The 13,163-nt window shown below is 43.4% G+C and overlaps 1 protein-coding gene across 2 annotated transcripts in view; it reads right to left on the bottom strand.

Annotated features, from left to right (window-relative positions):
• Positions 1–12,943, bottom strand: part of SAMD12 (sterile alpha motif domain containing 12) — a 397,831-nt gene extending 384,888 nt beyond the window's left edge. For both annotated transcript variants that reach the window (XM_012646559.1, XM_012646558.1), the window contains exon 1: positions 12,802–12,943. In XM_012646559.1, the coding sequence (XP_012502013.1) occupies positions 12,802–12,814 (13 nt within the window). In that variant the 5' untranslated portion in view covers positions 12,815–12,943. The remainder of the gene's footprint in view (positions 1–12,801) is intronic.
• Between the last annotated feature and the right edge of the window lie 220 nt (positions 12,944–13,163).

The raw sequence follows: 13,163 nt of genomic DNA, 5'->3' as shown, positions 1-13,163 counted from the left end.
CACCACATTTACAAACCCTTGGACCTTTATCTCTTTTTGCTATTTCTCCCTTCTTTCCATTTCCATACACTTGCATCTCCCATTTAATCCTTAAACCATTATAATATGGATCTGCCTCTCCATTTCATCAGAATGCCTCTTGCTACTTGCCAAGCCCAGTGGGCACTTCTCAGCACACACCTTGCTGGCTGTCTGTGCATCAGGCGATGCTGACACTTGGAAATGGTACACCTGCTACCCCTGGCTGCATCACCTTAAACACTGCATTACCTGTGACTCGGGCTCTTCTGACACTAGAGAATCTCCTGCTCTTGCCACCTTTTCTCTTGCCTTAGATGTGCACATATAAGGATGTGAGGAGCACCGTGTGTGAGCATGTGCAAGGAAGGTACTTGAGGAGGGACTCCAGGTACAGCAAATCCTCAACATCCTCCACAGGTTCTTGGAAACTGCGACTTTAAGTGAAACAACTATAATGAAACCAATTTTACCATAGACTGATATAAAACAAGAGTTACATTTCTACAGCACATTTCTGGTCATAAAACATCACCAAAGTTCTAAATAAAGACCCCAAACACTTGTAATATTAAACTTTGAAATACATGTGAACTCTACATATGTTTAAGAAAGATGAATAAAAACAAGTAAGCTAAAAATTTACCCAATTTTTGGTGAATCAGTGCGTGAGGGCAGTCACAGTGGTGGTGGCTTAAATCAAGTAATAAATGTTTGCCATGTGAAAATTATCAGACACACCTCTTTGCACTACACAGTTCAAAAACGAACAAAAACAAATAGCGCAGGCTTGCTGAGAGCTTTCATTCTGCATCGTTTATTGTTGTGCACCTGTAGGATGGTCATCTACTTTACAAATTTTTAACAATCATTTGTATTCATTCAGTTGTTCCTTTTCCAACCTGCTTATTCCAGTTAAAGGTCACGGGTGGCCAGAGCCTGTCCCAGCAGAACGGCCAGGGCAGGACACCACCCCATCTCAGGGCACACTCACACCCACAGGCACTCACAGTGGGATCATGTAGACACACCAGTTCACCTAAGGGGCACATCTTTGGGATGTGGGAGGAAACTGGAGAAAACCCATGCAGACCTGGGGAGAATGTACAGACTCCATAGACAGGGGCCCCAGCCAGGAATCAATTTTTTTTTCTCTCCATGTTATAACGAAACAATGTTGAATGAAAGGACATTATTCACATACATTGAGAGCCCAGGAAACAGCTGATAGTCAAGCTCAGTGGAGTATCAAAGAAGATTCTTACAGGGAAGGAGTGGAGCACAGCCTGGAGCAGGAAGGCCTGGCGATCTGGGAAGGGCCCTGAATGCGGAGGGTTTGGACTTTATTCCATTGGCAGTGGAGAGCCCCGGAAGAGTTGGGAGCAATTATGTATCTGCCACTCCCTGTAAATAAACAATCCCAAATCCTATATTTGTTCCCCTATGAAACATTTCTAACATCTGCGCTCTGTTCCTTTCTTTTCCCTTATCACCCTGTGATTACATTACTTCAGCTTCTCCCTTGTTTTCTCAGTCTTTCCAGACTATGACCAAACTTTCCATCGCAGTTAATTTGCTCTATTTAAAAACAAAACAAAACAAAACCCTATAATGACTTCTCAAGGGAAGTCCAGGGCAGCAGGAGGACCGTTGCTGTGGGTGTGGCAGCTCCCCTCTGATACGGAGAGAGCAGAGCCGCTACACAGCCTCCCCTGCCCACGTCTGAGCCCTTTTTGGGGTGAAACATTTATGATATGAGTCTTGAATCTTGGACTGGACTCTAAGTTCCCGGAACAGTAGGTTCAATGGCCTCAGATTCCTTTTGGACTCCCCAGACCACTCACAGTGCTGCTGAGCTTATAGCAAGTGTGCAATGAAGACTTACTGTCCAAATAAAATAGCAATTTACACTAATTGCATGCTGGGGACACAGGTGACTTTGGAAGGCAGCAGGAGAAAACCACCACCAAAACCCAGAGGCCTGGGGCTCCCTACAAAGAAAGCAAGCAAAAGCGTAGAAAGCTAATACCAATATAAACACGTTACTGGAGATTTGATCCAAAAACCTGAAAGAATTTTCCCCATTGCAGAGCCCAATTAAGAAATGTTTTATTTTTGTTATAATGCTGTTTTTCTTAAGTTACCAAAGTTTCCAAAAGAAAACTAGTTAATCAGAACCAAACTGGGACAAACCAGAAAACAAGATAGTGATGGACATATTTGAAACACGGACTTGGGGGGAGGGGAACCAAGGGCAATACACGTAACCTAAACATCTGTATCCCATAATATGCTGAAATAAAAAAAAAAAAAAAGAGGGAAAAACAAAAAAAAAAAAAAAAAAAAAAACCAAGGACTCTGAACTGTGGCAAACTTGGCTAAAAAGCCCAGTTCCACCACAAATCAGCTGGAAATTTACTTATTTTCTATAGATCTAAATTATCTCAACAATTAGATGGGGAACAAAACCCACCTATCTCACTGCTTTATGAAAACTACTTTTTAGAGAGCAAGTGTAAGAATCCTGGCTCAGAAAAGGCACAAAATAACATTAGTTCTTTTGTTTACTCAACAAATAGTTGAGTGTCTTCTATGAGCCAGCCATGGCTGTAGGCACTAGAGATATGTATCAGACAGTAAAATAGTCAAATGCACATTCTCATGGTCCTGAGATTACTCATCTTTAGCCCCTGTGAGAATAGGATGAAAGCTCCAGCTCCTCTCTCCACGAAAAACACACATAATGTCCACATACAAGTTGTATTTATAGTTGTAAGGGGGTCAAGTATCCCAGGAAATCCTTCAGTCCCCTCTTGTGACTTTAGATTAAGAATCCTACCCCTAGATCAGTGTCTCCCAAAATGTTTAGTAAGAATGACTCAGGGCACATGTTAAATTCTGGGATCCATTTATGATTTACCACAAAAGACAACCCAATACAGGGAAGTAGGACTCTGGACGTTATCAAGTGCCCCGGGAGAATCTTATCATACAATGAAACACTGCTTTAAATCTCACAGTCCTAAGCACAGCTGGTTTTCCGAAGCTTACCCACCATACTACATAAGCCAAACTCTTCTACATCCCAGCACATAATAGGTACTCAACAAATATTTGTGAAAAAGGAAAAACATTCTACTTCTAAGTGACAGGAAATGAATTCTATACCCATATATACTTCCTGGATGACTAACAAAAAATATCAATCCCAGTTTACAGTTTATTCAGGTAAAAATATCTGCTAAACAAGCACAATGTTAAAAAGCTATGTTTTCTCAGAAAGCAGAAAAGAAACGGAAGCCAAGAGCTCAGGCATCACAGAGCACTGATGTGGACCTGGTGCTGCTCTTACAGATGCAAGGGGAAGTTAAAGGTGATGATGTGGCTGAGGCCAGGAGGTAGATGCCCATCTCGACTTCTTGGTCACTGGTAGCTCCCTCTCCTCCACCAATAAACCACCAGCCACCAAGAGGGCAAAAAAATCCAGACAGAATCAAGGACAAGGTACACCTCCTGAAGCCTGGTCAATAACATTGTATTTTTACTTCTGTGGAATGGCACAGGCACCGTCTCCAAAAACAAAAACAAAACCCTCAACTGAAATGTTTACACTTCATGACCTCAAACAGCAGTAGGAGTATGTCTAGGAATTCTGTAGCAACCCCAAATTCAAATATTGCATCTCATGATCCTGGAGATCAGTGGAAAGTCCTGGAAATCCCTATATGTTAGCATCTCCAAGACTATTTTTGCACTTAGAAGTAATTCAATGGTCAGGCCCCACACCTGATTTTTGGCTAATGTGCTCTCTGCAGGTGAATCAAGCATTGGTCACACTGTTTAAAGGGACATCTGATGAAAGACCCAATGCTAAATTAGAATCACACAGGGCTACAAAATGTACACCTGGACCCTGCCAGCTTCAAAATTTAACTACACTAGAAACAGTCAACAAACTTCTTAGGCTTCACAGATGGAATCCATAACCAATCTTGGCAGGCAAAACCAATTCCCTTCAGGGACAGGTAAGTTTTTCACATTCTAGCTAAACTCACCTTCTGTGGCCTCTCAAACCTGGTCTTACCATTCCTGCCTTTGTGTTCTTGCATAATTTTCCCCAAAAGTAAGCCCTCCGTGGCCTGTTTTCCTTATCTGATTGTTTTTACCACAACAATATAACCATTATATAGAACTTAATGACAAATTCTCATGCTACTTATTAATAAAATGAAATTTATAAGCTTTCTTTTGTGTGCTCAAACCAGTGACATTTCTAGGTTATGTCCATGCTTGCAGTCTGAACTGACTTGGAAATCAGGAGTGTATATTTGCAATAGCTATACTGCATACTCCTGTATAATGCAGCTCAAGGAACTCACCTCTGGAAGCCATTTCCCTGTAATCCCATCCAACTACCTGCATAGGTCCATTAGTCTAAATTTCTTATTCTTGTGAGATCCTCATTATCAGCAGATGATTAGCACAGAGACAATAAAGGAGAATACACATGAGGCACAGCCACTCTGAAAAACAGTTCAGCAGTTTCTTATGAAGGTAAAACACACTTACTATGACTTGAAAATCCCACTCTTAGCTATTTACACAAGAGAAATAAACTTAGGTTCACCCAACAACCTGTAAGCAACTATTTATAGTGATTTATTCATAATCACTAATTACTGGAAATAATCCAAATATACTTCAATCGGTGAATGGGTAAACATTGGTATATCCATTCAATGGAATATTACTCAGCAATTAAAAGGGCTGAACTATTGCTACATGCAACAACATGGATGAATTTCAATGTGTTACGTTAAGTGAAAGAGGCCAGGCTCAAATGGCAACATAGCATGTGATACCATTTATATGACATTCTACAAAAGGCAAAGGACAAGGACAATTCAGAGCAGTTTCCAGGGGCAGTGGGTGGGGGAAAGGTTGACCACAAAGGGGCATGCGGGAATTTTTGAGGGTGTTGGAATTGTTCTATATCTTTACTGTGGTTACAAGATGGTATATGTTTGCCAAAACTCAAAAAGCTACAAAAGATGATTTTATTATATGTAAAGTATACCTAAATAATCCCAATTTTAAAATTTTTTAGATAATATAAAACCATGAAAGATAGAGTGAGAGAGAAAGAGAAAGACAGTACACTTGAAATGAAGACTGGAATTTCAAATTGAATATTGAAATAGTTTGAATGATACTTTATCTTGAAAAGAGAATCTGAGAAGTTTATCTTCTGTTTAACCAAATTTAGGTTGTTATTGAACATATATGTTAATTCTTTGAACATAAAAAGGAATTCATTTTTTATTTGTTATATAACTTCTAAAACAGGATTTATGTCAGCAAAACAAAATCGCTTTCATTTCACACTTGACTTTCCATAGACCAATTGTCAAGGAAACCATCTTTTCACCTAAAATATTTAGGGCATCTCGTTTCACCAAAGACTTCTCTTATCTTACCAAGGTCTGACTACTTCTCTTTGGTGCCTATCAAGTCAAAATCTTAATCAATTTTTCTCTTCTTTAATGTTTATCTGGACTAACTCAGTCAGATGTTAATTGGGCCATGGCTGTATGATCCAACAGTTTTCCAATGTCATTTTCATACAGTCCATGAACTTTTTCCTCTTTGCAAGATCTGAAATTTCTCTTGGTAATCAACTTACTTTGCATACATATTATATGGTTCGATGAGGATCAGCTAATCAGAGAGAGACTAGCCTACAAAATTGTTGGTGTTAAGTGGCAAGTTTTTTGGTAGCAAAAAAATTAGGTAATGAGTATTTAGTGAATATACTCTTGTTATGATAATTTTTATTTCCCTTTGTTGCCTTATAACTGCATGGAGTCAGATAATTAATACATCAAATAATATATTTCAAGCTGAGGATGCCTTATATTTTATCAATTATATTTTGTTGATCTCCCAACTCTAGGAACCTACATTCCTTCATTGAGCACCCACTATTATGCCAGACTGTATATCACAGAGCCATAAAAATGCCATATAAATGGCTCAGATGCTTTTTTAATGTGGCAGAAAGACAGGGAGAAACAGATCTTCACTATTATTTTGTTTACATTTTACTGAGTGTTTACTGAGCACCTATCAGACCAGGTCTTAAGAGCTCCCTTGATACTAACTAATTAACCCTTCTGGACATGCCTATGAGGTCATTCCCATGAACATTCTCATCTGATAGATGGGCAAAGGAGTCACAGCCCTGCTCAGTGAATTACCCAGGCACACCCAGCAGCTCCTGGGCAGAGCTGGGGTTCACACCTAGTCTGGCTGCAGGCCTTGCATATTTAAAGACAACATTGTGAGCACCATAACCCCCAAGGGGGGAGCTGCACACTGTGGAGGAAATGATGAAGCATGAGCAAGCCTGTGCCCATTCCATACCCCAGGTCTCAAGGGAAGCTGTATTCCTGAGGGCCACACCCCACAGCCAGTCCACAAATACCTGCCAAATCACTTGAGACTTGGGGTTTGCTGAATACCAGAAACACCTTCTACAGAAGCAAGGGCAGCCAAGAAGCAAGGAGCAGCAAAGGAACTGAACTTGCCAACTGGCTCCTCCCTGCCTGGCACTCTGGGAAGGTGGCTGCTGAAGACACCGAGGCGGCCACCCTGTCACCCGACAGCTGCCGCCCGTCCTGCTCCTGCTCTTCATGCAGGGAGGCGAGCAGTACAAGCAGCTTCTTGCACCCACACTTTAGGAAAATCAGACTAAATATAGCCACGTTTGCTCTCAGGAGCCAGCTCGGAGCGGGTGGTGCTGCTACATTCCACCTCAGAAAATTGGGGAGGAATCAGCTTGATTTACAAGAGAGCAACTTGCCTCCCTTGCTCTCGCAGTTTCAAAAGGACCATCTGCAAGATCCAACTGGGCCGTGGGGAGTGCTGCAGGTTTGGCCAAGAGATAATAGAGCCCTTAGGAGATGAACTATACCAGACATGACTTAGAAACCTCCTCATTCACTTTCCTGCCCATAAAGGGCTAAACCACCACACCACCAGGACTTGGGGGAAATCCACTAGGAAGCACACATTACCCATGCACTACTCTGTTTCATCCCTTTTCCTCACTTCCCACCCATCAAAATCCTACTCAAAAGCTCACTCACATGCTATCCGTTTTGTGAGGCTGTCCCCATCCGGCTAGAACTAAATGCTCCATTTGTTCTCAGACCTCCCACCTCCCACGTTATGTTGCTTGTACTTTTATTTAGCACTTATATCATTCAGCCTAATCTGTGTCTCTCTGTCTCCTTCACTGAAGTGGAAACTGGGGGCTTGGCAGGGGGAGCAGAGTGGGCTAAACTCCCTTCTTCATTGTACTTCTCACCAAATCTACTAGAGTTCCTTGCACATGGGCAGCATTCTGTTGCTTATCGACAGAAAACGCAAAACCTGGTTGAATGCCAGTGAATGAGCATTTGCAATATCCCCCTTTCTCCTAATTAATTAAATATATAACATCTGACACTCCCCGGAGTTCAAGCATGGGCTTCGATTTCCAGGTGCCCCTCTTTTAACATGTCAGCACGGCATCCACTGTGACTCAGCATTACAGATCACAGCTAACCCAGCAAAGTTTTCACACAATCTCCCCTTCTTAGCACCAGCCCTTGCTTCTTCTGGCATAAGAGAACAACGAGACAGATGAGAAAGGAAGGGTGGGATGAAAGGAATTAGGAAGGGCTGGGCTAGGCAACGCAGTAGGATTAGAGCGAAGCCCTGTCTGAACTGGCTAAGAGGGCTGTGGAAGAGATGGGAGTGGCAGGAGCCACTGCCACGGCACGCTGGAAGCCAGGGTTTGAGGCCCCAATTCTTGTTCATGCACAGTCACGGGACAGGAATTTTCAATGATGGGCTTCTAGTCACCATTCTCCTGTCCTAGAACAGAGTGACCAACAGAAGCTGCTGGTGCAATAAAGCCAGATCTGATGGGCTAGAGAACAGAAAATAAGAAAAAAAGTCCCTTGAGGATAAGTGAAATGGAAGAGACTGGAGAGCAGTTAGTTGAATAATAACACCATGAAGCTGCTGTAGAGATAAGTACCTATTAGGGAAACCTGTCCATAGGCCTGCTGCTTTCACATCTACTCTTCAGATGAACACAGTCGGGAGTTCGAAGTAAGTAGGTATGGCGGCTACTGAGGAAATCAAAAGCACCCATAATCCTACCCATTAATTCATCTTCCATTCATTCCAACTTCATGGGCCAGGCATGAGACATATTCCTTGCCCTTAGGAGCACCACCAAGTAGAAGAGGTGCATTCAAATGATGTTCTCAACAGAAAAGGTAGTTAGAAAAGCATCGGTAGGCTAGCAGGTGGGAGCCATCTTCCCCCTGCTTCATGTGTCCTATGAGGGAAAATCCATCAGAATGGCACTTGCGTTCTCTCTCTCTAGATCCTGCTCAGGAGAGAAGCTAATTATGCAAGTCTGTGAAAAGGCACAAAGCATAGATGGTTTGGCCCTACCCTCCCTCCCTGTGGGTAGACCTGCCTGCTGCAGGAGCCCATGTTCTCTGCTCTCTGGGCTCTCAGTGGTGCAGAGGGAGGCTCTGCTAGGAGTCAGCTCACTGCTGGGGTGTGATATCAGCAAGGCTGCTTTACCATCCAACACGAAACCAGAAGAAATAACCCACTGTAGCCTTATATTAAAGATGATGTTTGTGTCTCCCTTTGTGACTTCTCTGACTCTGTGACTCAGTTCTGAATCTGAGTTGGGTACAGAGTCATCATTTACTAGACCCCCAAAGCCAAGCATTTACTGCAACTGCTTCTCTTTGCTGCAAGTGTTTGACTCTATCTCATCTTCCAGTTTTCTCTAGCCACTGTTATTGGTTAGCTTTACAATATTTTGGTGATGGGAAGTTTTTTCCCTCTTTTATGGGAGAAAACTAGAGAACCTGAGCATTCAATGACTTATCAGAAGTTATTTGATAAGCCAATTTGTTCAGTTAGGAAGGAAAATTGATACCCCTTAACAGAGATGTTATTTAGAGCATATAGCCTTCCATTTGAAATCTTTTTTCAGGGGAGTGCTGAATATTGGAAATCATTTTTCTGCCATGTAAGAGGTGCTAGTCCATTAGACCTGGAATAGAACACTATGTACAATGTTCATCTACCTTACTTTTCTTATGAAGTTCTGAGGATGAAGTAAGAAGGAGAGGAATTGGGGATAAAGAGGAGAAAACCATTCTCTAGCTCTGGGGAGCTGTGCGTTTATACTTCATTCATGAAACAATTACTGTGGGCCTAAGTGCCAGGCACTGTCCAGGGAATGCAGAGATGAATATAGCACTGTCCCTGATGAATCCACTTTTTTCTTCTCCCTGAATAGTAGTACTGCAACAAACTTCTGTTGGAAAATATCAATAGGCATAACCATCTACACAATCTGTCCATAGAGAACAAATTACTCTATGGTTCCCGCTACCTCCTTTCTAGAAGTTCTAGTTCTCCTGCTATTTGAAGTAATTTATTACAACAGTTTTTTAAAAAGACAATGGATGCCAGTATAATCCTATTGCAGATCATAAGGTACTACCCTGTCCAATGGCTGGAAAGCACACCTCTAAGCTTCCCAGGTATCCATAAATGCAAACCATGGGTCCCAACCAGGCTAGGAACATAAATAGGATGTATTTAAAGTCAGAGAAGAAAACATAACCCAGGGTCACCAAAAAACAATAAACAAAGGGCACCTCTTTTTCATCTTAAATGCAAGGCTGAAGGTTCAACAAAATGAATTAATGAAGAAGTACTTGCTATTAACACTTTTACAAGTTCAAGTTTACTTAAGAAAAATGTTACCATAGTAAAAACCTTCTAATCTGTTACTAATTAGAAAGACTGGCTGGCAGGAATAAATTAAAATTCAGGATAGAAAACACATGCCACATAGTATGGTTTCTTAAAAGGAGAACAATGGGCAGGAGTACAAGTAACATTTACCAAGGATCCGGGTTCCAGCAATGTTTCTATAAGCCCTTCCTTTATTTATTTAATCTTCTCAATACTCCCAGGAAGTAAACAGTAGTGAGCCCACTTTTTTCCAGATGTGTAAACTAAAGTCAGATGTTAAGTAACACAAACTGTATTTCCTATTTCAGTTTCTCTGGAAAATTTCCTTATTGTCCAAATCAGCGTTTCTCAACGAGCTTGGGTAAACCGGTTATTACTTGGTCTTGGCTTGGAAACATTGTATGAGATGGCCATGCTCTGGACGTGGGCACGAAATACCGATAGCAGCCCCCAGTAGCAGTTCCTACATATTCCAGCTGTGCCCAAGGAAGACAATGTCACTCAGCAGTAGATGAAAACTACTGCTCTAAAAGATGCTTTGAGCATCAGGACAAAAGACTAAAGAGAGGGGTGCTTCCTTTAAACATCTCCCCCACCTTCAAATCTTTCAGAAGTCACTTATTTTACAGCATTAGGCACTTGAGAAAACTCCAGGCATCCTTATGGAAGCAGTTACAAAAGTTCCATGAACACATCTGCCATGTAATTCAAGAGCATTTACTGAGTGCCTATTAGGGAACAAGCACTGTGCTATTGTCTGGGAATACAAAATCAAAGAGTGCATGGTCCCAACCCCCAAGGGGCAAGAGGCAGATGAAGCATGCCGAGTGTTAGGATAGATGTAAGCAGGCGTGCTAGGGAAGCTCAGCGCAGGAGGCACCTCCCATAGACTGGGACAGAGCACTGGGAGTGCAGAGGAAAAGGGAGAGTCGGGACAGGTTCCCAGAGGAAGCGAAGTTTTCCCTGAGACTTAAAAGACCCAATGGGAGTAACCAGGAAGGGCCCAGTCCAGCCTGAGGCCTTTGCAAAGACCAGAGATAGGAATCATATTTGCAGCAAAAGTTTAAAATACTTCCTCCATTCTTCAAGTTGAGATCTCATTGTGATTCATACTCAAGAGCTCCTGTTTACTAGACAGGTATTTTAAGTGAATAAGTCACAAGAAAATAAAATAAACTCTCCACAGTTCACATGTATTTCCTTCAAAAGCCTTTGTTTTTGTAAGATCTGCCTTCGCAGGTATAATCACCCATCCGACAAGAAATATAGCAAATCCTGTATTTCTTGCAGTGAATGGGAAATTGTTTTCAAGAACATTGTGGACTGGCAACAAGTAGGAGTGTCCCTCACTTGGGGACACAGAAAAGTGGTAAAGAGAAGAGATCATAATCAATGTCATCTGATGGGTGAGGCAGAAGGGACAGTGGTAGGTCAACTTGACTGGGTCTTAAGCTCAAGATAAACTTTATCTTAGGATGTTTTGTTTGTTTTGTTTTTGTTATTCAAAGTCTCATCAACTGTAAAAATACAAAAAGCCAGATTCTCAGCCTATCAGCATTTGCACAGAAAAGAAAACCTAAAAAAGTCTTTAATTATTTGTTTGGTTTGTTTTAAATGACATAGAGAAAGAAGAGAAGAAGAGAGAAGAATGGACTTCATTTTTGTTAATACAGTTGGGAAAACTGGAAGTGGCTAGCTGGGGATCTCTGAACCTGAGATAGCCCAAAAGCAACAGTTTATGAGTTTATGGGTGCTAAGTGTAGGAGCTAGTTTGTTACTACTTCAGGCTGTTAAGACAGTAATCATAAGGAGAGCAAGAGTCAGATTAGTTCAGTTTCTCACTCCTGGGGCAGGGAAGGGAGGGAGAAACAAGCAAGCCCTTGTGGTTCCTTCTTGTCTCCAGCCTACAAGGAACAGGCTGATTTCCCCTTGGCAAGGAGCCTTGTGCAGTGGGCAGGCATGCCCTCTTGCTCCTACCTCAGTTCCCCTCTGACCTGAACCGCACTCATGAATCATAATTCTGTAGGTGAATGGAGGCTCCCATTTAGTCCCACGATCATTTTATTTTACCATCCAGGCACAGTTTGACCTCTTAATAATCTGACATCGCAAACACTTCTGGTCCACAATTTTCCCCCCAGAAACTACCCTCAACAAGAAAGCCTGTGTTACAAGGTAAGAGAAACTGAAATGAAAAACTCTCGGGATCTCTCACAACCCGCTCGACCCAGCTTTCAACCAGGAAGTTCAAAGGAGGCAGGACTGCACAGTCCAAACTGGAATGCCCACAAGCAGAATTGTAAGAGGAAAGAGGAAGGTGGTCTTCAAAGAAAAGCAGTAACCCCACAGAAGAATTTGTTGAACTTTTCCCCCCTGGCTGATTCCATTCCATTCCTATAAACTTTGCTGAGTCCGGGAGAGCTGTATAAGCAGAAACAGGTGTAGGGACACCTCCGCCCTTTGGGTACATCTGCTGGGTGCACGCGACGAGGGGCCTCGACCCAATCGCCATCCGAGCTTGCGGATGACGCACCTAGACAGGGTCCTCTCCCACGTGTCTGGGGCAAACCGAGCATCCCCAGCCCCGTGGCCACCCCGCATGACTTGGGGGGAGCGGGCAGAGAAAAAGGGCACGTCGGGGCTGAGACCTCATGCAGGACTCCCCAGCTTTCCCCACATTTCCAGGATATCCTTTCCCTATTAGGGACACTTTCTTCACCTCCTACCCCAAAGTGCCGCGCACCTTACATGTCTTTGCAAAGCAACTGAATAAAGCGCCCACTGGCCTTCCGCGGCTCAGGTGAGTGCCGAGAGGTGCAGGAGAAAGGCGCCCGCTCTCCGCCACCCTCTCCTCCCCGCGATCGCCAAGCTTCGTCAGGGATGTGTGTATCAGGGTGCGCGGGTTAAGACGGAGCTTAAAAAGCCCCAAGCGTCCCTTACCTTCCACAGCCATTCTTTCAGAGCTTCCCTAACGCATGCATAATTTTCTTGGCCGAGGTGCTCCTCCTGCCCCGCGCTCCCCCCCTCCTCTCGCTTTCGCCTAAATGTTCTGCGCTCATCTGCTCCAGGACCAACCTGCCGCGGTCACGCAAAGCGAGGCAGCCGGCTCGGCTTGGCGCGGGGCGGCCTGGGAAGTGTAGTTCCCTCCGTACCCGGAGACCCGGGAGCGCACCCCGAGGCCTCCCCCGGGCGCCGCCAGGCAGCCACACTCCCAGCCGCCCAGACCCAGCAATCTCTCCTGCGGGTCTCCTGAGGGGCCCCAGGGTCTCCGGGGGATGGAGTTACGGGTGTCCAGGAGGTGG

The sequence above is a fragment of the Propithecus coquereli genome, unplaced genomic scaffold, assembly GCF_000956105.1.
Source record: "Propithecus coquereli isolate 6110/MARCELLA unplaced genomic scaffold, Pcoq_1.0 Scaffold247, whole genome shotgun sequence".
NCBI classification, from domain to species: Eukaryota; Metazoa; Chordata; class Mammalia; order Primates; family Indriidae; genus Propithecus; species Propithecus coquereli.
This window is presented reverse-complemented; position numbering and strand designations above follow the sequence as displayed.